Source organism: Cryptococcus neoformans, chromosome 13 (genome assembly GCF_000149385.1).
Source record: "Cryptococcus neoformans var. neoformans B-3501A chromosome 13, whole genome shotgun sequence".
In the NCBI taxonomy this organism is placed as follows: domain Eukaryota; kingdom Fungi; phylum Basidiomycota; class Tremellomycetes; order Tremellales; family Cryptococcaceae; genus Cryptococcus; species Cryptococcus deneoformans.
The window spans coordinates 295,391-320,139 of record NC_009189.1 but is presented as its reverse complement, the minus strand read 5'-3'; the positions used below and the strand labels follow the sequence as shown (position 1 = coordinate 320,139).

The 24,749-nt window shown below is 46.8% G+C and overlaps 6 protein-coding genes across 6 annotated transcripts; 2 read left to right on the top strand and 4 right to left on the bottom strand.

Moving 5' to 3' along the window:
• Positions 1 to 5,079: 5,079 nt before the first annotated feature.
• Positions 5,080 to 7,164, bottom strand: CNBM0850 (hypothetical protein; the record flags this gene model as incomplete). The annotated part of the gene is made up of 2 exons (XM_767072.1): positions 5,080 to 6,649; positions 6,710 to 7,164. 2 exons carry the CDS (start codon positions 7,162 to 7,164, stop codon positions 5,080 to 5,082), a joined length of 2,025 nt encoding a protein of 674 aa, XP_772165.1.
• A 1,109-nt stretch (positions 7,165 to 8,273) lies between these two features.
• Positions 8,274 to 10,305, top strand: CNBM0840 (hypothetical protein; the record flags this gene model as incomplete). The annotated part of the gene is made up of 12 exons (XM_767071.1): positions 8,274 to 8,449; positions 8,524 to 8,600; positions 8,689 to 8,696; positions 8,759 to 8,932; positions 8,995 to 9,158; positions 9,218 to 9,275; positions 9,325 to 9,369; positions 9,421 to 9,510; positions 9,570 to 9,674; positions 9,737 to 9,864; positions 9,920 to 10,211; positions 10,261 to 10,305. The coding sequence occupies 12 exons, from the start codon at positions 8,274 to 8,276 to the stop codon at positions 10,303 to 10,305; spliced, it is 1,362 nt and encodes a 453-aa protein (XP_772164.1).
• A 335-nt stretch (positions 10,306 to 10,640) lies between these two features.
• CNBM0830 (hypothetical protein) lies at positions 10,641 to 14,364 on the bottom strand (the record flags this gene model as incomplete). Its single annotated transcript, XM_767070.1, has 9 exons — positions 10,641 to 10,755; positions 10,811 to 11,070; positions 11,121 to 11,404; positions 11,455 to 11,627; positions 11,678 to 11,853; positions 11,903 to 12,237; positions 12,288 to 13,816; positions 13,879 to 14,093; positions 14,158 to 14,364. The coding sequence occupies 9 exons, from the start codon at positions 14,362 to 14,364 to the stop codon at positions 10,641 to 10,643; spliced, it is 3,294 nt and encodes a 1,097-aa protein (XP_772163.1).
• A 273-nt stretch (positions 14,365 to 14,637) lies between these two features.
• On the top strand, positions 14,638 to 16,494 carry CNBM0820 (hypothetical protein; the record flags this gene model as incomplete). The annotated part of the gene is made up of 9 exons (XM_767069.1): positions 14,638 to 14,717; positions 14,767 to 14,807; positions 14,857 to 15,152; positions 15,197 to 15,301; positions 15,354 to 15,666; positions 15,750 to 15,899; positions 15,963 to 16,191; positions 16,246 to 16,326; positions 16,389 to 16,494. 9 exons carry the CDS (start codon positions 14,638 to 14,640, stop codon positions 16,492 to 16,494), a joined length of 1,401 nt encoding a protein of 466 aa, XP_772162.1.
• Positions 16,495 to 16,843: 349 nt separating this feature from the next.
• Positions 16,844 to 19,054, bottom strand: CNBM0810 (hypothetical protein; the record flags this gene model as incomplete). Its single annotated transcript, XM_767068.1, has 7 exons — positions 16,844 to 17,245; positions 17,296 to 17,833; positions 17,895 to 18,095; positions 18,136 to 18,401; positions 18,450 to 18,624; positions 18,677 to 18,834; positions 18,881 to 19,054. 7 exons carry the CDS (start codon positions 19,052 to 19,054, stop codon positions 16,844 to 16,846), a joined length of 1,914 nt encoding a protein of 637 aa, XP_772161.1.
• A 1,322-nt stretch (positions 19,055 to 20,376) lies between these two features.
• CNBM0800 (hypothetical protein) lies at positions 20,377 to 21,595 on the bottom strand (the record flags this gene model as incomplete). The annotated part of the gene is made up of 5 exons (XM_767067.1): positions 20,377 to 20,509; positions 20,572 to 20,666; positions 20,727 to 21,164; positions 21,217 to 21,381; positions 21,440 to 21,595. The coding sequence occupies 5 exons, from the start codon at positions 21,593 to 21,595 to the stop codon at positions 20,377 to 20,379; spliced, it is 987 nt and encodes a 328-aa protein (XP_772160.1).
• Between the last annotated feature and the right edge of the window lie 3,154 nt (positions 21,596 to 24,749).

Sequence of the window (24,749 nt, the reverse complement as noted above, 5' to 3'; positions counted from 1 at the left end):
ACCACACTAGCATACTGACAGTCGATTACAAATCAAGAAGGGCCCTCATCATCATCCTCAAAAGTCATTCTTACTCACGATAGTATGAAGCAAGGGCGACTAGCGAGTAAATTTGAATTACTACTACGTGATGTTTAGGCTATTATGAAGTGCGGATCAGCACCCAATAGCTGGTACACATCACATTCGTCAACTGATTGTGAAGCTTACAGTTATATTTCTAGGAACCAGTACTTAACACAGTCTTGAGATGCGATAACTGGGAGTGACGGATTGAAAAAAATTTGAAGAGAGGTGAAGACCACAAGAGACCTGATTTATACAGAGCTGGGGCAGAGTATGATGAGCGTACGTCTCTTGATTGTAGCAGGGTCATGACATAGGCGAAGGCGATGCGAATGGCGGATAGAGAGTAGTAAGCTCACGTTTCAAGCTCTGATTACTGCAGGATATCTCTTTAAGCTGCCTTCAGATGTCGATCTTCTGTGTGTGCGGACAAACATTCGAAGGTGGAAGCATTCACGCAAGGTGTTTCAACTTGAATGCGAACACAACTTGCACAGACTGTCGATCGTGCCTGTCGTGTATCCACCAGATGTGACTGTTGAAAAAACAGGAAGAAATAAAACTACCGCAAAGTAAATTAATAAGGCGATGAATACTAGTAGGAAAGGCAAGGACGTGTGAAGTGTGAGGGCAAGGTTTCAAGTCTGTCGAAGGTCAAAGGATCTGGTATTAATGAATATGTATATCAGCTGGTATCCGCGAGTGGGGAGTAGGGAGCAGAGAAGAATAGATGTAGAAGTAAGGAGAGGTCGCCGAGATACTATTGTGGCAGAGAAAAATAGGAAATCGATCATGTATAAGGCCAAGTTGTGTGCGCAATACTCACAAACAATGTGTCTACTACCTGACTTTTGCGTTTTATAGGGGATGGCGAAGTTATTTTCGTGTTCCTAATTGCCACATATCAGTAATGTGTACTGTGTGGAGGAAAATTTGTAAAGGGCAAGAGGTTGGTAGGAGTGTGAAATCCCAGCCTTTCTTTGGTCCTTGATCTGTTGGAAATACGAACAGCTAGATGAAGGCCTATAAGGCAACTCGAGCTGTCTCAACAATGGTACTGTTGTTACTATGTGTTATAGAGACTGACGAGTCTTTTTTGATTGTGTGGGAAACACCAAGGGAATAAAGAACTCACAGGGGCTATATGTGAAAGCGAGGCCTGATGAGGGCATATGGAGAAAGGACTGAGGCCTTGATGATGTTAGGGGCGCTGTGATGTATGATGATGTGAAGGGTATACTACCGGTGGTCTTACTAGCCGGCCTATCCTGTTTTCGGCCTAGGTTTTGATGGATGAAGGCTTATGTTTTCGAATGTGTGGCAGTAAGATAAGAAGATCATATATGCACCCCAACATTGATATACCAACCACTCTGCCTACTACACCAATAATGCGGATAGGCCGATGAAGGCATCTATTCCGTCATTCAGTCCCCCGACTAGCTTGTGTATATGTCAAGGAATTCCCCCATTGAACCTAATCCAATCCATCAGCCATAATCAAGCAGTTCATTTCTACTCATAAGTGTTCAATCCCGCCTGTTCCGCCTTCCAACAGTAACCGCTAGTTGCACTATTTTCTTCGGAGGAGGAATGATGGTCACGCCCGTGACATGTGAAACGTGCATTGCGCTTGTGTCAATTACCCCCGTTTCCACAAGTTTTCTGAAAAAGCGCCAGATGATAATGATGACATTGTCATCAAGTATTCTCACTCGTAAGGTAGAGAAGTGAAGGAACGTAAATGATGAAGCTCATCAGCAGTCAAGGAAAGAGTGAATGTAAGTCAACATTAACCTGAAGCACAATGGACATGGACAGCATTTTTTATGGCGGTTCATCAACAAGACCCCGTTCCTACGGTCGTGCAATTATCTCAATACTGCCTACTGTACAGTAGGTGAGTCTGTGCATGGCAAAATGATGGAAACCTATCTAAGATCCAGTTGTTGCTTGTGGAAACCCGCCAATATGGCGATCACCTTCAAGGCTTGCTCAAGGGTAAAAGCCCAATCGTCATCAGTCTATCATCAAAATTTGCTGACTTCTTCGAAGATTCTTCTAATCTCTTCCCCATCTCATCATCTCATCATCTCAGATTGTATCTGCTTCGAGAGTCGGAAGAATAACAGATGATTGATATAGATCTGCTCTACAGGACCCAATACACAGATCACCGATCGTATCACCCTAACATCTCACAAGTCGCAAGAAGGCTCCGAAATTCCGTTGTGTTCGGATCATATCTTGTTCTTTATCAGCCTCCCTAGAGACTCGAGGTTTGAGGATAGAGAATGGAGGACTAAAGACTGAAGCTATGATGTTTCAGGTACTTCAGGTTTTATGGGGACACTGACTTTTTTTTGCCCGAAGCTTGAGTAGCTGAGAAAGATCCCATCTCCCATCATCACCCATCAACCATCATCCAGGAGTCAGCAGCTAGCAGCCAACGGCAAATAATTTCAACTAGTTCTATAATGATTAGTGATTGGTGGTTTGAATATTGTAGCGATCCTTGACAGTTGACACTTGACATGCCAGCAGCGTGACAAGATCCACCAATAACGGATGAGTTAGTAGCCAAATGGTTCATTATGTTTCGCCTGCTATCACATACGTACTTTCTTATCTGCAGATGGGATTGACATTCTTCGTCATCTGCAATAGCTGATTATTTTATTGAGTTTTCGCCTTTCATTATTCGCTTACTTGCCTAGCTATCAACGCTCTCAATAGTCGTCATCGTACGTCCATTAACTTCTTCAATTATGTTTCAAGTGAACAGACTAGAGGATTATGACAACAAAAGAAGTATATCACTGTTGCTGAATGTCTTCCTTCCATCACGCAAACTGGAATTGCTTGATTGAGGGTGTCATCTAACTTCAGCCAGTAGTGGGCGTCAGACAGTCCCTTTTGACGATGTTAGCACCGCAGTCAACGGAAGAAACGAAAGAATATAAGATACAGAGTTAAAGTATACAGTTAGATGTTTATGATAATAGCAAAATTACTCGAAGAGAACGAAGCTGTTAGTGATGCCCATCCTTGATGGGAGGCTCATCAGGGTTCATGTTTTATATCCGACCTATCACACAAATCCGATATTTGATTATCGGGTTTTAAAACAGTCCGAAAGTTGTGGTGGTGATGAAACGACTAGGGCTCAACATTTTCGCCCATCCGTCCCGCCTTATACATGCAGCTGCATATATTGCTGACTGGATGCCTCAAGTAGGCCAATAGGCGAAGAAGAGAGCCGATGGAGATAACTTATGACAAACGACGGGTTTTTGCGTACTACTGCTGCGCTTGCACCACCATTCATTGTTGCTGGGTCCATCATGCTTCATGCGCCATGATGCTTCTTCTTGTCGGCCTTCATCCGATGTTCAGGTACGAGCGGACCAGGTCCCAACGGAGTGACATTTGGAGTGGCCCCAACGCGGAGATCCGTAATCTGTGATGTGTCTTCTGTAGAAAACTTTACCAGCAGATGACCTGCGGTTTCTCGTCCTATTGATGTTTTATGACTGATGGACCATCCGTCGGCTTTTGAATAATCCTCAATCCTCGTTCCCCCCCCAGCACGGCACGCCAGTAATGTCATACGGTATTACTATATTATTCTTGTATTTTACTATTTCTTGTTTCGAGATTTTCTTATCCCTTCTTGTCTCTGTCTGGTCGTGTCAAAAGAATAATGCCATGTGAACCACGACCACTTCGCCGTTCTCGAATTGTTTTCTGGTTTCCGGTTTGACAGCCTCAGTCTTCGGAATTCGTAGATTTAAGTCCTTCTTGGCGACGGCTTGAGTGAGGTTTAGAAATTTACTTTTAAGCAAAATTATAGGCAATTTTGAAATACTCTTGATGATTTTCTGAGTTTTATGATAGTTTCTAAATACTAGGGTTGCGGGGTAAAAGGTGGTTGGTTCTACTCACGCTTTTCCCATTTCCTTTCCGTGTTTCTCATGATGTTGCGTAATTACTTGTGCTTGTGCAACTCCTCCAGCGTCCTGAGTCACAATGGAGATTGACAATGGCCTATTATAATAGTAGGTTCTATTATTTTACGTGGTGGATCGCGGCAGAAAACTGAAGAAAAGGAAATTCGGGGATTTGCTTAGGCCGCCGTCCGTCTCCGAAACGCTCCTCACCTAAATTATCATGGTGAACACGCGGTAATCACGATCAAACTCAGTGCTGTGACTATGATGATGGACGTACATTTATAAATATTTATAGGGTAGACAAAATGCGATTCATTCGTATTTTTTTATTTCTGTAACCAGGGAAGCAAAGAGACCTAAAACTCAAGGTGGGGTGGGGGCTCAGGAAATGACGACAGACAGTCCAGAACAAGCCCCATAGGAATTAGTGAATTTTGTTTTGCGATGTTAGCGTAGAACCCCTGAAGTCTCCCACGGATGTGCATCCATTAGGTTCCGTCGGCCTCCACCCATGACCTCCAAGGCTGATGACGGACTTTACGACTGTAAAGGCTGCTAGGGAATAACTGAATAATAGCCTCCCAAAGGTTGGCTGTGGTGGTCATAGTACATACGATGGAAGCACCCTATGTATCTGGTGATAGATTGGTGTAGGGGTAACATCGAAGCAGAGTTATCTTTATTTTCATAATGCCGGCGGAAGATGCCATTGAGGATCGTGAAGGAAAGCATAATAATAGCAGACCGTACATTGACAACATCACGATACGTTCGTACACTGTCATTTCTAACACCATGCATTTTCGGACCTAACTCACCTACGATATTGAAAAAACAGAAAAAAGAAAGAAAAAAAACTAGAACACTGACCGACGCCGTCTTTCTGAATAATAACCCTCACTATCGCATTTTAAAAATGGAAAACCGTGTATTCAGATTATCAAAGGAATCTTCCTCCAGTACGATTGCACTTTATGACCCTATATTTTTTCTCCTCTCCATAGAAGTCATATTCTCATCTATAGCTTTCACAGAACGCATTAATCGCCCAGGGAACTAGTCAAGCCGCATTTGCCACTTTGAGTCCGCACTTGGCATCACATGCAACGCCCAACAGCTTGACCCACTCCATAGCTTCCACCACAGCCTCCTTCTCTTTGGAAGTCTTCTCGGGCACGCCCTGACTCGCGATAATCTCAGCAAGGCGAGCAAGAAGCTTTTCAATGTCGCCCTTGAGGGCAACAGCGACTCGACGACCCCATTCTTCGGCGGCGGAAAAGCCAGAGAGAACTTGACGCTCGTATTCAGCCATTTGCCAACCCCAAACTTCGGATGGGTGGCGGATCTTGAGGGTGGGTTCCTTCTCGCTAGAAATAGGAAGCGAGGAGAGGATGGAGTTGGCTTGGCGGCATAGAATGGAGAAGAGAATAACGGCTTGAAGGTCCTCCATTGCGTCGTCGAGCTCATCTTCCGCTGGGTCCTCCACATCGTCTCGTAGTCGACGAGCAGATGCCAGCAAGCGGGTTGAAGAGGAAATGCCGTTGTTCATTGCGGTCGATATTATACGGAAGGACTGAAGGGCTTCAATGGCTTCAGACAAGGCCTGTCGCGCGAGGTGTTCGTCTTCGTCGTCTGTAGGAGAAGGAGGTTGGACAAGGCCACTCACGAGACGTTTGATGAGTCCCTCAAGGGAAAGAAGAGCGTGGGTGACTGGATCAAGCTTGCTGGCCTGTCTCGGAGGAGAAGATGCACGGGATTGAGAGCGAGTGGGCACGATGGATAGAGATGAAGCAAGTTTTGCAGTGACGCCTTGAAGGGAAGGAGATGGAGTGATATTAGACGAAGAATCTCGTTCTTTGCCCAAGCCGGCGAGAGCACGGGCGACACTGTTGGGGCTCGGGGGCCGGATACCAGTAGGCGTTAGGTCCCTATCGGAGATGATACACATGCCCTTCCAGATAACAGCAACGACTATACCGGTCACCCAACCTTCACCATCGTCAGCACAAGGTTTAGCGATGAGCTCAAAGACCTTGCGAGAGCCGTCGACACGAGCAGCAAAATGTTGAAGGCAAGGAGGGATGGCAAGCTGACGTGCGTGGCCGCTAGAAGAGAACTCTTTGGTAAGACGGGAAACAGGCTGATGGGAACCTTCCTTGGTAAGGGGTACGCCGTTGGTTGAAGTAGTAGGCGCAGGGATAGATGCAAGCCCGACTGTCTTTCCACCTGCAGGCGAGGTCCCTTCCGTCCTCATCAAGCTTGCAATCAAGTCTCGCTTCAAACCAAGTAACAGTGGCTGCACAACCTTGCTAACGACTAAGTCGAGCTTGTCCATCACAGGTCTCAAAGCCTCTTGCGTGAATCTAGGCCACTGGCCAGTTTCGAGAGTCTGCTCAAGGATCTCGCAAGTCTCCCATGCAGTGTGCGCGACAGAAAGAGCAAAATACTGCACAGAGTTAAGAGGATGCGCGGTGGATGTGGCAATATTAAGAGGCGCAGTAAAGGAGACATCCGTGAGAGAAGGAAGGAGAAGAGATTCGAGGCGGGTGACATAAATACTGAGTGCACGAACAGAAATGCGAAGAACAGCGCGCATCAGGTACGCGTCGGAAGGAGGGCTGGGAAGTTCCCTAAGGCAAGATAAACTTATCAGCATGGGTTAATCTTTGTCCACTATGTAAGCTACTCACTTGACAACAGCCTCGCCAATAGCGAATCCACTGCCCTTCTTGAACCCCTTCTTCGCCTTGAAATCCACACCGGCGCTCGCCTTGTTCACTGTCTCGTTCAACCTTAAGCCGATGACATCCATATATCCACCCGATGGAGCCTGCTCCCCAGGGGCAGCTGCAGGAAGAGGACTCGCAGTAGATCGAGGGGTGGCAGCCCTGCTCCCAGGAGAAGAGGATCTCTTGGCCAAAGGCTGAGATGGAGTGATAACTGCTGGAGGATGAATGGCGGCGCCATTAGTAGAAATTTGTAAAGAGGAGACCTTATCGGTCACTTGACGGGAAAGGGATCGGGAACGTGGCTTTTCATTGGAAGGAGGCTGCGCGGAGGCGGTAGTAGACTGGACAGTGGGAGGGGCAGGAGAGGCGGGGCGAGAAGGGCGGTTGAGGATGGGAAGGGTGCGGAGAGCGTTCATCTTTGATAATTCTTTAAAGGTCTATGCCGATATAGATTGGAAGCGACGGATGATATTGATGCAATATGCAAAATAAACGTTTCGTTGTGGTGTGTGCTGTCTTATAGAGCCTTGTGGCTCGTTGAAGGAGGGCAGAAAATAAGAATAATAGTGAGAGGCCGTATATGCGAACCTACTGAATATTCACGAGAGGATTGTTATCCCATACGGGGCTTTAGGAGGCGGTAGCGATTATAGCGGATGTATGTGGATTTGGTACCAAACGATTGCTGGCTTTTCGAGGGTATGTGCAGGGGTGTAGGTCAAATTATGGGGGCTTAGGCGCGCTGTCCAAGAGAAGAATGATCTGTGGTGGAAGTCTAAGGAGGCGAGATGCAACGGTGCAACTAGGAATAAGGCGTCAATGGCGAGCGATAGCACGTATTGAACAGGATAACTCACCCTCCGGTCAAAGAGTTGGTGTAATAGCCACTATTAGGAAGTTTGGATTTCTTCATCGAGGGGTGGGCACGGGGAACGCGCGATGTTTGTGTGTAAGTGGTGGTAGGGTGGTGTAGCGGGTGGCTGCTGCTTGTGACGACGGTGGTCGCTGGGAATGGGGCAGTGATAGATAAAAGAAAGAGACAGTCGACAATAGACAATAAACAAGGAATAAAGGAGAGACACGAGCAGGGAGATGAAAAGTCTTCCCTCCTCCTCTCTTTTTTGTGGCGAAACCCGCCGCTCGCATTGGCTATTACGGAATCCCATTCGTCGGAATCCACCACGAGTGGCTGTTGGTCATTGGCGCGTTGTTGCTAATAACTGTGCCAATGCCCATGTACGGAGCCGCAGTACCAACCATGCATGCAGTCTCGCTACTGTAATGTCAACAGATGTTGATGCGACTAGCTTCTGTATTACATACCGGCATCCCTGCCAGGAATAAACCCACCAGATGCCCCCATAGTCATAACGCTCAAGATCCAAGGTGCTTCTCCGAGAATTCTCCTTAAAACGGCACGTTACGTAAGACACAACCGGACCGAGATAATCGTTTCCCGGAGAATTCCGGTCATTGCCTACGCGCGATCCGACTACTGCACTAACTGCGTGAACAACGTCTACTCATGTTACCCCGACTAGGTGCGATACAATCAACTACTCATCCCTTCTTCTTCACAACCACAAAAATGCTTGTTCACTCCTCGAAATATCTCCTTGCCCGGTCCGCTGCCATCTCCAAGGTTCTCCCCGCCGTCGCTGCCAGACGAGCCGGCTCTACTTGGACTAACGTCCCTGCTGGGTGAGTACTCCGAGGTGTATGAACGCCATTTGCCCTTCTGACGTGCGATCTAATCTTTTGCGCCCATTATGTAGTCCTCCTGACCCTATCCTTGGTGTTACTGAAAAGTTCAAGGCCGACAAGTCTCCCAAGAAGATCAATCTTGGTGTCGGTAAGCCTTTCCTCTTCATCTTCACTTGTTTTTCTGTATCGCTCGGCATTACCGAATTTGATCGCTGATTCATGTTTTCGTTGATTAGGTGCTTACGTGCGTGGACCATCCTTTCGTGAAAGGCCGAAAGCTTAGGTGTTAGGCTGATGCATCAATAGCGAGATGGTTCGGGCAAGCCTTACGTCCTTCCTACCGTAAGGAAAGCCGAGAAGATCCTCGCCGAAGCTATGCAGGACAAGGAATACCTTCCCATCACCGGTCTCTCTGACTTTACTAAGCTCGCTGCCGAGCTCGCGTATGGCAAGGACTCTAAGCCGCTCGTCGAGAATCGAGTGCGTTGAGTTTGCCTAAACTGGAAAAATAGCTAAAAGGCTAACATTCTCCGTTTTGACAGCTTGCAATCACCCAGTCTATCTCCGGTACTGGTGCTCTCCGAATCGGTACTGCCTTCCTTGCCAGGTGGTTCCCCGGCGCAAAGTCCATATATCTTCCCACTCCTACTTGGGGTAATCATATTCCCATTGCTAAGGACTCTGGTTTGGAGGTCAAGCAGTACAAGTAGGCTTCCTATCGGTTGAAACACCTGGTGAAGAGAGATTGCTAACGTGAATGATTAGATACTTTGACAAAAAAACCGTCGGCCTTGACTTTGAAGGTATGAAGGCCGACATTAAGGTTAGTTATCATATAATGTATGTAATACTGCTTCTAACGTTGATGTCAGGCCGCTCCTGAGGGCTCCATCGTCCTTCTCCACGCTTGTGCACACGCAAGTTGACCTTCTTTAACTCTTCCAAAAACGTCACTAACAAAACTCTAGAACCCCACTGGTATCGACCCTACCGAGGCTCAGTGGAAGGAGCTTTCTGATATTGTCAAGGAGAAGAAGCATTTCCCCTTCTTTGACATGGTTCGTCACTTTTCAGTTTGATACCGATCATGTCAACACAAACTAACAACTGCTTGCAGGCCTACCAAGGCTTTGCCTCTGGTGACACACTCAAGGACGCTTTCGCCGTCCGATATTTCGTCGAGCAGGGTCACCAGCTCTTGCTTTGTCAATCTTTTGCCAAGGTCCGTTTGCTCCCATTCCATATGATCTAATACCCGATCAAATACTGACATGAAGGCAATAGAACATGGGTCTATATGGTGAAAGAGCTGGGGCCATCTCTTTCGTCTGTGAAAGCCCCGAGGAGAAGGCCAGGGTCGATTCTCAGTTGAAGATTATCATTCGACCTATGTACTCCAACCCTCCCGTTCAGTACGCCCCCATCGCTTTCCACATTCAAAGTTCTTGTTGACTTACGATATCACAGCGGCGCGCGTCTCGTCTCTACTATTCTTGGCTCCCCCGAGCTCACCAAGGAATGGCTCGTCGAAGTCAAGGGCATGGCCGACCGTATCATCGAGATGCGTGAGCGTCTTTACAACAAGCTCGTCGAGCTTGATACCCCTGGAGAGTGGGGCCACATCAAGTCTCAGATTGGCATGTTCTCATTCACCGGTCTCAAGCCCGAGCAAGTCGATAAGCTTGCGGAGAAGGCGTCTATCTACTTGACCAGGGACGGACGTATTTCCATGGCAGGATTAAACTCTAACAACGTTGATGTGAGTTGTTTATAATTTCCCATTTGATGACCAATTGACCTCCATTTAGTACTTCGCCGAGAGCGTTAGCAAGGCTGTTAAGGGTACACTTTAAGCAGCATGTAAGCGACCGATGAGATAACGATGTAGTTGTTTTGAACATGGCTGGCGAGCGAACTTACAACATGTTTGTGAAGATGTGAAAAGAAGAATACAAAGACGGAAGCGATACAGGCGAGCGTGGCTGCATGTATCCGGGTCTGAGCTGCATTGCGCGTACCACAGTGTGGCTTGAATATACCATATCGCATGATTGACAAACTAAGTATTCATCCAAGCAAAATTGCTCAAAATTTAAATAAAACTGTATTTATCCATCCCAAAAGACCCAGACTCCCTTGTAACCATACAACCTGTTCTCGTATCCTTCCAGCCTCGACATAACCCCCTTCAACTGGAGTATCTTGCACCGACTTCTACGCAGACTTGCAGGAACGTGCCCAGGCATGCTTCCGGCCTAGACATTTCAATGGTTTGTCGCGCGGTCTGCTCGAGCAGGTTTACACTACCCACCAGTTAGTTTCAGATCTCAGATTGACAAAGAAAAGACCGCAACCTACTCGGCTTGCCCGTAAACACTCTTTACTGAGACCACGACGCCACCCAGGCTTCCGGGGAAGCCATGCACAACACTCTTATCAACGTCAAACCACACGAGGACCTTGCTTTTCGCCTGTGGGATCATGATGCTGGCACTGACAGACATGAGAAAAGTGGAGGAATTATATGTAATGAAGAGTGGGTGGTGAAACTCAATGTAACGAAGTTCAGCGCGGATGCGTTGCGCGTTGGACCAGAGGAGGCCGGTTTGTTGAACGAACTGAAACTGCATTAGGATTGTTTTTCGGTGCGCCAATTCAATCCACTTACAGAAGGAAGATCCCAAGTCTTATGCTTAATCATGTCCCCCACAGCACCTTTGAAAACCTCGAACAAACATCTAGATGGTGACTCGCCTCTAATGCCCGAACACTTTCGCTTGGACGATTGCATTCGTTCTGATAGGTACTCCAAAGTTGCAGAAGAGATGTCAGGGATATAGTTGGAGCAGTTGATGGAAAGAAGGATTTCCGCATCATAGGTGAGTTCCATACGTTCGGGAAGTATCTTAGTTGGATGCCACATATGAAGATGTTGTAAAGAAATGCTCTCCTCTGTGCCGATGATGAGCAGTCTAAAATCCATGAAGAATGATTTCACTCACCCTGCAGACGTATGGCGTCCGATCTTGTGAATTGGTCGCATTGGCCCTTGGCATGCGCGATCGCCGTTTCATACTCGTGCTTCTTTGCATTCAACTCCTCTAACTTGCCTGTAAGAGTAGCAAGTTCATCCTTGAGGTCTGCAACTTCGGTGCTGAAGTTCGTAATTTGCGCGCTGCAAAATGGTCAATTTGAATTGCCTGCAATATGATTAAGTGAACACACCTTTGCTCGGCTATAGCTTCTTTATATGCAGCCAGCTCTGCTTGGTCACATGATTCAATTTCAACTACAGCTTTTCGCTCTTCGACAAGCTTAGATTCTACTTCGATCTTCCTTGCTCGGAGTTGAGGGAGAAGAACGACAGCTTGCTCTTCAAACGCCGTTAAACGTTTCTTGTCCTGCATTTTCATCAGAGGCTCCTCTTATCTGAACAAACTTCGGTCCTACCTCTTTCATGCCCATTAACACTGTTTCGACATCTGGTTTGATAGTCTCGAGCAATTGCCACATCCAGTCGTACCACATCTCCTTCGCCTTTAAGTGAGTATTCGTTTTGAATGATTTGAAGGTCATTTCGAACAGCTGCTTATCTTCGTCCGACGCGGCAAGATATTCTTGAATTACAGGGGGACTGTCAATATCGCATCGTGCAGCGACGGCAGTGAGCTCTTCATCACCAGTCTGGATATCTTGAAAAAGTTTATTTGAGGCCCAAGTATACATGTTGAGGAAAATGCTGTTGACCTGCGCTTCCGTGTACTCGTGAAGAGCGAAGTCCCTCTCTGCGATCCGATTGTCAGTGGATGGATATATCAACGTGTAGTCGACATACCATTCGCATAGGACTGCCCCAAGATCTCCTTAGCCACACTACTTCTCTTCCTGTTCAACCCAGGCAGCCCTTCCATAAACTGCACACCAGCAATCTCCAAGAACGCCGCCAGAGATATGTCCTGAGGTTGCTCATGCATGCGTTGCTGGGGTTCAGTAACATTCTTTTTGTTTTGTTCTTCAGCTTCCTGCTGTGGAGGGGCCAGAGATCGCTGGGGCGGTAAAGAAAGACGCATCGCTGTGCCCAGGGACGAGCGACGAGTGGACATAACAGTTCCCTGAGGAGGATCAGACGGAGGTGTGGTGCTCTGAACGATAAGCGTAGAAGGTTCTGCTTCCTCTGGTTTATTAAAAGGTGAGACATGGTGAGGAGTACCGAACACTTCTTCCGCCGCTGCTTCGATTCTACTCTTCTTCATACTTCCCTCTGCCTCTTGACTATCCTCCCTAACACGCTTCTTACCTCCACTTGAGGTGACAGAGCCAAAGCTCAACCGCTTTGCCACCTCAGCAGCAGTCTGAATACCGCTTTTCCTAGGGGTGGTTGACTTAAGTGGACTTGGTGAAGGAGCGAAGACGTTACGCTTGGTCGCTGTAGTCTTCTGTGCGGAAGAAACGGTTGGGCGGGCAAAAGAAGGAGTGCCATTGATAGGCCGCGTGTTATTGGGGACACTAAGTCTTGGTGAGACAGGAGGTAAACTGATTATTCCGCCTGCTGAGGTAATCATATCCATACTGTCGTCTCCATCGATCTGCGTAGGAAGGGCAATGTGATGATTGTATGTGAAAGTCATAGTCTTGTCACCGTTCCTCGAGCCCATGGTATCCTCGCTTCCAGAACTGAACGAGATGTCCTGCCCAATAATGGCTCCATATGCCTCCGTCTCATCCATGGGATATTCAACCTCATGGTCTTCAGCTTGACCAGGCATTAGATTTGGGAGAGCTGGACCATCAGGGTTGGGGAACGAATAACCGATAGAGTTTCGGTTTCGAGTTGCTGTAGCTGGAGCTTCATGAGGTAGGAGACCCCCTACGGCAATGGTAAAGTCCATGGTCTTTTCCTCGTCCTCGAGATGGGAATGTTCTTGGCCGTTGTCGGACTCCTCTTCGGTGTCGGCGCCGGCATCTAGCTCAGAAGGTGCGGCGACGGTAGGAGCAATTGATGACCGTCGGACGATTCCACCATAGATATGTTGCGTAATGTCCATGTCCTCCTCCTCCATTTCCATGGACTCCTCGCCTTCTGCACCTCCATCGTGGCCATGCTCTTGCTGTGCTTCGTCTCGCTCGCTCGTGTCGAACCCACTCAACTCCTTATCATCTTCAATCTCCATCGACTCTTCGCCCTGAGCTTCCCCTTCTCCTTGGAAGATGCTCGGAGCAAATATGTTGGGTTTTGATACTGAGCCGATATTAAGGATTGATGAGCGACGGGAGTGATTCGACTTCAGAGAAGGGGTTGAAGTTTCTGTAAAGGAGAAACCGAACGAGGCCCGGGGATTTTTAGTAACTTGGCGTTCGAACATACTGCAAGTTGATAGATACTTAGTGCATAGGATCCACCGCATATTCACAGAGTTGTGACTTACCGAACATGTGCATTGGGAGCGAAACTGACCCGCCTTCCTCCCAGACTTTGTCTCGAATTCCTAGAGGTCGGGTCGGAGCGAACATTGCTGCTCAGGGGCCCGAAAGCTACTGTATGAGCATATTGATGGGAAGCGCTGTAATCCGCTGTCTCATCCTCCGCTTGATGGGTAATATATGGAGCCGAAAAAGATTTAAGGATAGATTTTCTGGGTTGCTTAAAACAAACATCTAACGTTAATGTCGACTCGACGATTGATTAGTGTACTAATCAAACTTACTACGTCACGCCTTGGATTGCTTTTCATATTGAAACTATCCGCCCTGATAGATGCAGCATCCATGTCTCTGAGGGCTCCCCCATCCATGCTTGCGACAACCCTCTTCTTTCCCTTGTTTGTAACCGGAAGTGTGAAGTTGGCGCTGATGTTTGTATCGAACGCCGAGAGGGATTTACGAGATCGGGGTGAGCGAGCTGCTAAAGACATCCTTGTAGTCTCTACTTTAAATGGCTTGTTGTGTATGAGTTGTTCAAACAAAGAAAGGTATGATGAAGAATTGAAATGTTACAGTGAGATGCAGCAGTTTTGTTTTGTTTTGTTTGTGTTGTTTGTTTAGTTTGGTCCGTACACCTGAGCTTGCAAAATAACATCACGTGACTGATTCTACCTACTGTCCTCATTCATTGAAGCCCACCTACGTATTAATGATAATGAACTTCGAATGGAAGTGCGTGGGTAACAAAGCTGAAATACAACAAAATGGCAACAATTCCAGGCGGAGGTACTATAATGGACCCAATGCACCTTTATCGTGCAAGAAGGGATAAGGAAAGAAGAGGGTAGGTATCTTCCATGAGCTCCAAAATGCCCGGTTAACTACTGTCTCAGCGTCTTGAAGACATATAAGATTCTGGGATTCATATCTTCCGGTTAGTTATATTTCCTATGCAGGATAATCGGTTACTTATATGTGTGTAGGAACTTATGGAAGAGTCTACAAAGCTGTGCTCCTCCCACCACCCAAAACAGCCTCTGCCAAAAGCGCCTTGCCCAGTTCGACTCGAGCAGCCTTATCATTACCTAAAGACAAATTACCATCGCCTAGCTTCACCGAAGACAGCGACCCTCTCAATAATCCTGAAATGTGTATGCGCCCAGGCGACCGTCCCGCCAAAAGGGGTGACGTTTTCGCGATAAAGAAGTTCAAGCCTGATAAGGAAGGCGATGTGTTGACCTACGCCGGTATCAGTCAAAGTGGAGCGAGAGAAATTATGGTGTGTTGATTCAAGTGATCACGCTCCACCGCTTACTTCTTCAGCTCAATCGTGAACTCCACCATCGCAATCTGGTGTCGCTGCGCGAGGTCATATTAGAAGACAAGTCCATTTATATGGTTTTTGAGTATGCTGAACATGATTTCCTAGTGCGTCAATACACTTCACCTTTCAAGTCGGGCCTTCGCTTATAATGCTTAGCAAATCATTCACTACCATTCTCAAACTGCTCGAGCTTCTATTCCACCTTCCACACTTCGCCGCCTTCTTCACCAGCTTCTCTGCGGAGTGCATTTTCTTCACTCTAATTTTGTCCTGCACCGTGATCTCAAGCCGGCTAACATTTTGGTTACCAGTCAAGGCGTCGTTAAAATAGGTGATCTCGGGTTGGCACGACTGTGGCATAAACCATTAGCGCAACAAGGTCTTTATGGTGGTGATAAGGTTGTGGTTACTATCTGGTACAGAGCGCCAGAGTTAATATTGGGAGCCAAGCACTACACTGCCGCTGTCGGTGGGTTCAGTTTCAGCTGCGTTCGCAATGTTTGAATGACCTCTCATTTTTTTTCTGGTTTTCTTTTTCCTGGATTGAATCAGATATATGGGCGGTAGGTTGTATCTACGCGGAGCTGCTCTCTCTTCGCCCTATCTTCAAAGGCGACGAGGCTAAAATGGACGGCAAGAAGTCTTTACCATTCCAGCGCGACCAGATGGGCAAAATCTGTGAAGTACTTGGTCCTGTCAAGCGTAATTTGTCCACATTTTGCGTTTATCCTCATTTTTAAAGCTAATATAGTTGATACTATTCAGCGGAACAATGGCCAGGTATAGTTCACATGCCTGAATACCGTACTTATCAAGCCACGGGTCCTTATCCCCACTCCAACCCTCTTGCACCATGGTATCATGCCCGCTCAAACTCGTCTGAGGGGTACGATATTCTCGTCAAGATGTTCGAATGGGACCCAGCTCGTAGGATAACGGCAAGGGATGCGTTGAGGCATCCTTGGTTCCAGGAAGAAGGGGGAGTCGATACGAAGTAAGGCGATTAAGCTATGGCTCGAAGGTGAGATACTGAAATTCGTTAATTTAGGAGTGTGTTCGAAGGCAGCTCGATCACATATCCCACAAGAAGGGTGACGCACGAGGATAACGGTGATGCTAAGATGGGATCGTATGTCCTTTTCATGTCTCTGTGTCATGATGTACTCCGGACACTGATGCATGGTTTCATAGTCTACCTCAATCCATGGCCGGAGGCAGGCTGCCATCAAGTAGCAATTTTAGGCCCGCTAGCGGCAATATTGTTCAACCGGCGGCTAGGAAGAAGGCGAGAATTTAACGTTCAACCACGTCGGCTTTGAGCGTCACCCTTTCGTGCAAATGCTGTAACGTTTGCGCCCGATGTAGCGAAAAATGTTGTTCAGCTATTTTTTGAGTATTTGTCCCATTTGCGCATTTCTCATTATATATGAACAGATTATACATTAGATGATTATTACGCATGTATACGTGACTCAATGCTGTGGAGCATGCAGCAGTAGCCAGAGCTTTTATGGGACAATGAAGTAATGGTATAATTTAAGATCCGATTTGTAGATTGTTTACTTGTGAAGTAAATATGGAAAATGAAGCAGAGGAAAAATTTAAATAAATGCTCTCGCGAGAATTACAGGATACTCTTATTCGATCTAAAGCATCAAGCCCAAACCAGCAGTGAGAGCGACCATACCCATGCCCACACCCATCTTCGCTGCACCACTGGACGCTGTGCCAGCAGTGGATTCGTTGCTCCCAGGAGCATCGGCCATGCCGATACTCAGGTTGTTGGCGATCAACCAGGGCGGAACACTGTTGATTACAGGCTCATAATTCGCAGGCTCGGTGGTGTTGTCGTCACCAGCCCAACACCAAGTGTCAAAACACTCTTGACAGGTGGTGGATCGGTTCTCGGAGGTGTACATGAAGGAGCGGTCGGTAAGAGCACAAGCAAAGCAAGTGGGCCAGGTGGGGACAGAGTGGTTGAGAGTGAGAGAGCGCATACCGTTGAGCAACATTTCGTTGGCTTCATTATTCTCGTACGAAAGTTGGTACTGTTTCGATAATCAGTGAAAATTTTGGTCCTGCGGTATGTGGGGCTTACAGTAGAAGTATTGGCAGCAAAGCTCCATGGGTAAGAAGGTATGTAGATGATCACAGGAGTGGTGGTATCGTTACAGCCAAAGAAAGTAGGCCTTGAGTTGTAACCACCATTGACAAAGCCGTTCATGCTAGGGACCTCGGGCATTAACACCCTTGTGTTCTCGTGCTCAGCTAAAATCTTGGCTCGCTCGTAGGTAGTCCTCAAAGCAGTGCCGTTTGGCCAAATATAGTCAGAATCGTAGGAAGAGTCAAATGCCACAATCGCGTCAACATCACGGGTGGGAACGAGCAAAGGTTCGAGGGGTATGTTCTGGTTGGTTTCTCCGGCATCGACGAGGGTGATGTAAGTGAGGTTGTAGATGGGGTTCTCCCCCGAGTTGTAATTGGAGAAACTATTGGGGATACGGGAAATATCAGCTTGGTCCTCTCCCAGATCCGCAAGGAAGGCAGTGATTAAATTGGTAAGAAGACCGCTGTCTGTGCCGTTAAGTTCGAGAAAGGCACCATTGAAAAGAGTCGCAGAAGTTCCCATGACAAAGCTGGAAGATAACATGAGCTCAGCTGGAATCTTTCTCTCGAATACACTGAGAATCAACTCACGACAACTGGTCAAAGCCCTTCCAACAGGTACCGTTAGGTGAGCCATCGTCCACTGAAGTACCGAGATATTCAATAGGGGTGAAAGCACCAGGGCTCTTGTATTGGCTACCAAAAGCCCAAGAACCAAACTCGTATGGAGTAAACTCCCAGACAGTTGCATTTTCGGCAATGACAAGCTCTCCAGCCTCTCGTCTTTTCCGGCTGTCAGCAAAAGAAAACGAAAGGTAACGTATTAACTTACTCAGCTGCGACAATGATGGGCATGGGCAAGCTTGCGTTGCCCAAGGCAGCGACGACAGAGGGAAGGCTAGAAAAAGTGAGATTAGGAGTGTTGGAGAGCTGGTAAGGCTCGGGTAAAACGTGGGAGCCAATGGCAAGACCCCAAATATCAGTAATTTGAACTGGGAAACCGAGGTCTGATTTGGCGTTGGTCTCAGTGTAAAGATTAGTGTAGAATGAAAGTTTGCCGTCATCTGGAAAGACGAGATTGGAATCGATGTTCCAGAGCTATCACGCAAGTCAGTAGATGAACAAATACATCATGCCATAACCCACGTTTTCAAGAAGAGTTGTGGGCAACTGACCCCCATTCGACATGAAAGACCCAGTTGCCCAACTTCCACCGCTCAGACCAGACCAGTAGCTTACGCCGTCAAGCCAACCACCAGTCTCGCTTTGGGACGCTTCCGTACTCTCATTCATCATGCCCATGATACCACCCAACCCTGTACTGTGGCAACGATAAATAATGGGCATATCCTTTGCAGCATTAATCCACTCACAGCATTGCACGGTAACCACCACCGGCCAAGGCGACACCGATGACAGGTGTCCGGGGAGGAGTTTCGAGCCCTCGAGCAGCCATCATCTGCTCGATCGCAGGTTGGACAAGTTTTTCACGAGCCTCAATATAGGCTCGTTCGCCGGTACCTAAACCAGTCTAGCAGGAATGTTCATAAGCAATGCTCCACGACACTGCAGCTTACAGTGGCATTTCTAATCCAAGTAACGTTGGAGGGGCAATCGACTTGCCAAGGAGCATAGGATTGATCACCCAAACCTCTCTCCGCCTGAAGCTCAATCCGCGGAGTCTCTGGAGGAACAGCGAAAGCAGTGGTGGCGAGAAGTGAGAGCGCGAAAGCGGTCGTGATGATTGACATTACTGAGGCTACCGAGTGTTTAATGAGGTGTACTAAAAGGGATTTCAGTCCGAGAACCGGAAAAGCTAATAATGTAGCAGTGACCAAATATGGATGTTGAAGGTGTATATGCCGAGATAATGTTAAGATGGTTTCCACCAAGCACTTTGCGCAATATATAGCGATAGAAAGGGAAAAGGAAAAGACTTCGACAAATGACGAAAGGGTGAAAAGCAGTTTTGGTACTGGAAGTAAATAAACGACATCGTCGCCCTAGAAGGGTAAACGGCCCCCGTCTGTCATAACAATATAATAAATGTTAACTCTTCATCTGCATCGGAGCAAACGTATGTGCTGCTGCGCCCACTTCTTTTGCCCCGAAACTTTCAATTTCTGGTGCTTCACCATTACTCAACGTACTATTATGGCATATGCATGCAACTTTTGACCACGATTATGTATCCAAAGTGTCCTTTTTTCCCTGTGCATGATGATGTCTTTTTTATTTTCCAGCTCGTCGCCGTGACTCCTCTCATCACAGCTACTGCGATCGCCGGGGCGGCATTCGTGGGCTATGATGATCCAATTCCAGCCCCAAGTCAACAAATAAAACGCGCAGCACAAAAAAACAAAAAAAAAATGTCGTACACCGCCGGCAAACCGGTGGCTATGCCCGTCGGCTGCATGTAGGGTGAAGAAATACGTACAAGCACATCTCTAATATCCTTTATATAACGAGTAAGATGGAGAACAGACTTTTATTTGTCGTACAGAGGCATTTATCTGACAGTAGTGCACCTTTATACTGCAGGAGCGCCCCCGCCACCTTTGAGGACACACAAAAATCGTTCGCTGTACAGAGTACTCGTTAAAACAGACTCGTTAGCCCCTTATGTTTACGTAAGCTTGAGACTCCAAAGGTAAAGCAGACCAGACCCGCCTTCGACGCGCATCTCACTTTCGAGGTCCGTTCGGATCGACATCTGAAGGACAAGTTACGTACTCTTCCGTCGTTCGTTGTTACTTGTACAACACCCTCCACACTATATAACATATAACATATAACAACGAACTACTTCTATATGCCCCATTATTCTTCCTTGACCTCGTAACCCTGCAATAGAAGCTTTCAGATACATGATCTTAAATTAGAGTCTTGTCTATCCGACATGCGGTATGGGTATCATAAGTACTGGTACAAAAGGAAGAAAAATTAGGGATATACGGTCCGTCCTCAAAACCCAAAAATGCCTGCGATGATTATACGATATAGAAAGCGACGGTAAGACCCGCAAATTATAAATTATTGACACAATTTCTCTTCCTTTTTCGCAGATATACTCTTACAACTGGAACGTAAAGGTTTTGACGCATTCTCCGTCACGAAGAGTCCATCCGCGCTTACACGCGAAGGCCTCACATTTGCTGTCAGAACAAGTTACGGAACCTCGTAGTACACCGGGAAGGGCAGTGCAGCTGTTAAAGGGAAAAGCTGTCAGCCCACTGTCTACAATAAAGCAAGCAACTCCAAAACTCACTCAACACCCGTGGGCTCGGAGGAATTAGCACTGGCACTGTAATCACCGTAACGACAGCCGCCGCATGATTCAAGTTCCGTAGTAGGGTCAATGCACTAATGTATACGTCAGCTCTTAATTCCTCCCAATTGTCTTCAAAAAGCCCGAATGCTCACTTCCCAAGAGTTAGCCACCCCGTCAATGTTACAGGCTTGCATACCGGTAGGGCAGTCCCAATTCCTCTCCTTAATCACCTCAGACCTCTTTCCAGCAAGGATTCTCTCATGAGCTCGCTTCCTCCTGGGAAGGGAACTAGCAGCCGCCGCAGCAGAGTGGCTATAAGCATAGAACTGGCCGAGACCACAGAGGGTAGGAACACCAGAGACGACAGTCTCGTCACCGCAAACACATCCGTAACGAGGAGTGAGCGTTGAAAGTCCCAAGAGATAGGGGGTATAGTAAGCCGCCGGGGTATCGGCACACATCTGAAAACAAGCTCGGGGAGACGAGACAGTGGTGCCGAGAACACCGGTAACAGTGTTGATCAAGCCGGAAAGCAGACCAGATGGGGCATAGCAGCCGGTGTAGGAGAAGGTGGAAGAAGTGTCAAAGACCTATCGAAGTTTATATAAGTCATATACCTTTCCTTTGAGCTGATTAACTTACACCAGCTTGAAGGATAGGAAGACAACTAGTGGTGAGGGAAGTGCTGGGCGCGGCATAGTTGACAGGGCTAATGATGTTGGCTTCACTACCACAGTAGCAGTTGTTACCAAGAAGGATGCCGCCGACATAATATGCGTAAGGGTAGCTTCGTCCGGCACAGTATGTCTAATGCCAATGTCAGCGCATCGTTCTAGGGGGTCATGCATGCGCGGAAATGACTCACTGAGCACACGCTACTTGAACTCTGTCGGGAGCTCACACTGCCAACAGCGGTCGCTGCGGTTGTAAGGACGCAACCAAGCCAAGGTGAGTTGGCGTAGATGCCTGGGAGAGAGAGGAGAGCGCCGAACAGGAAAGTCATGATGGCGGAAGAGTACATCGTGAAGATATGGGCCAAAGGATAGTGGTCGAAGAAAAGGAGTGAGGTTGAAAAGAATGAGTGTAGTGGGTAAAAGCTCAACTATGACACTATCTACGGAAAGAAAGTGAGTATCTACAAAGGAAAAAATGAATCTGTTAATGTCGTTGAGAAAAAAAGAAGAATAGCCCACAAGCGCACTCTTTTATAGCTTTCAACAGCAATGGGGGCGACTCGGGTTCAGATTTAGACCTTCCACTTGTGCACATATCGGATAGGACTTTTTTCTTGTTCTTTCGGTGAAGACAACATGTCTCACTCCTCATGCTCCGACAAACGATTGACGGACATCAGGAAATCGGATGTCTTAATTCCCTCCAGTCTTTACCTGGCTTCTCGCTTCCTTTCTCGTTGCGATAGCGGTCGACCTGATCATTTATTGCCAGAAGGCCAATACAAATGAATAAAAGACACTACCTACGCGTTCTTCACGAGTTTCATCCCTAGAAATTGTCTTTGATCTTCAGGTACATCGGTGTCAAGTGTTTCCTTGGCCTTCATTCGAGATTTAATCAGAGCCTGAAGCACGGACGGCTAAAAAGTATAACCAGGGACCAGGGACGACATGTGTCAAGGCGATCGTTCGTTCCTAAGGTCATTTATTGTTCGGCCTGCCCGCGCTGCTTAGAGAACGCAAGAGAGACGGTTCGTTCGGTCAACTCTTTGATTCCTTGTCCAAGCATCCTGTTTTTTCGTTCTTCTTCATTTATTTACTGCAATGTTTTTTTTTCTTTCCTAAATTAGGAGTAACGAGTCCGAAGACGAAGGATCTAGCCGGTGAATGACTAATGATAAATGGTAGCTTGCCCTTTGCTTATCTCCTTTTCTCACCATTGTTCATTCAAATCAATCCCTTGTTCCATTCCTCTCGTCGCAGCTCATCAGTCTCAAAATTTATGTCTCAGTTACCTGTTACGGGTATCATATTTCATTTAAATGACTATCTCCTATGCGAGGCCGATCATCAATCGTCTATTGTCCACTGTTTATTTCCTTTTTCATTTCTTATATGCAGCTGCTTTCCGGCTTTTAAGGACTTCTGACATTACAAGCCACAGCTTTTGCTTATTGCTTATGGCGTTTAAGAGGTACAGGATTGGAATGGGTTCGTGGTGGAGGCGATAGATTATTTATTATAATCCGTCATTCTCAGGTCAGGGGGTCATTTACTTTATGTATGTTATCTGCAATGCATGATGAAGTTTTGCCCAACAAGATGCCATTGCTTTCCATTTTTTTTTATGACAAGATGATACCGCAGTGGTATTTGCGGTCGAGATTTAACTCACTTCATTGCTGTTTCCTCTTGTACCCCGAAATGTTCGGCATGGAAGCGATACTTGCCTAGGCGGTACCATTATTCTCACCTGAAACCCCAATGCTATTATGATTACCGATCATCATCAGATTGTCTTGTAACCTTCCATCAGTCATCGAATCCAAGGGAGTAATACTACGGAGTACAGGATTTTTCTTCATTCTGCCGAAACATTACAGGAAACAAAGAACAAGGCAAAACGGATGTCAGTAATTAGATCATATAGTACATGGTAATCGGTAGTCGATTCCCCGTATAGTACCCCTGTATCTGATATCACATGCACCCTGATCTTTGGGCGGCTGCAAGCTCGGAAACATACAAAATGCCGAGCTGAAACTCTCGCAATTAAAAGTGAGACGGGTACCAATCACCGAAGGAGAGGAACAAGGAACCAAAAAAAGAGAGTTATCGCCGTATCTTTTCCGCAGATCATAGACTTTAATATACATAATTAATATGTAGTTCGTAAGACTTTGGATATTGACAGGTGATCAGCAATTTACCATGTCAGCAGCAGTAATTTATTATTTATCTGAGCGAATTCACTCATACTTCTAATAAAGCCCCTTGAGAACTGGATATAGTCGCTGCTCCTATGCAGTGCGCACGGCACATAGCACATAGTATGTGGTAGGTGGCAGATGTACAGTGTATATGGGTAGTATATGGCACACAGCTTGAGGACAGGAAATGCCCGCAATCTTCAACCTGGGTATTCTAGTGGTATCGTACAAACAAAAAGAAAAACAAAAGAAAAGCCGTAAATTTTAAGTGCCAAGCAGTCTGCTGCACTTGTCGTGTTATCCGGCCGCGGGTGCATAGTTATAAAATCAGGAACCAAAAACCAAAAACATGGTATAAATAAAGTAAAGACGTAAGGCCTCCGGATAATTTGTAAGCTCTTCGGATAATTTGTGTGTTTTAATAAAATAAGAAGGCAATCGCCTGCCGCAGCATAGCCCTGCAGGGCTCGCGTTTTTCATTTCCATATTTATTACTCGGTTAAAACTCATCGTACGGCTTTCAAACTTGTACCATTGAACTGAGCTCAGGCTCTTGCATCCAACAGTATCGTGTATGCATTCTTTACACATCTGGGTCACTTAGTTGAAAGTGGCTGAAGACGCAAAAACGCTCCAGGCATGCACTTTTTACCACTTTTTCACGCGTTTCTGCCGTTTCTGTACAGTTAATATTCGCGAAACACCCCCTTTTATGTCTCTTTTAATTCCATACTACTCGGTCAAATCTCGTCCTGCAGCTCCGACACTTATGCCGCTGAGTGGCTTCCAGGTCCTCCCTTCTAATGGTGCCATTCATGCATACTTAAAATACATGTGCCGTTTGATTGAATTTAGCTGAAGAAGGGGCAAGCGGTGATCGGTTGTAGGCATGCACTTCCTCGACGCGACTTGGTACGGGTACCTACGGAAAAGAATGTGTATTTGATCCCGCGACGCGTTTTTGACTATACCCCATAATTATGATTTTGAGTTGTTCATGCATGTACTTATAACTACCTGATTTATTTCCATAATGGCACCCCAGGTCACCCCCACTACTAATAACTATCGAGGGAGCCCACAAAGTCGGAAATCATTCAGCAGTCTTGCAAAACATTATAAGCGTCCCAAGTGTACAAATCAAGCGTTGGTGTCGAGAGTATGCGCCCCGTGGACACACTTATCTGCTCTCAATCCCTGGAAGGCCAAAGGTGTTGGGCCAGGGGCAAGTAAGGAATCGTGTGAAGGACTTTGTTCGCAATCCCCGTGAACCTTGGAGCGTCCACGCGAA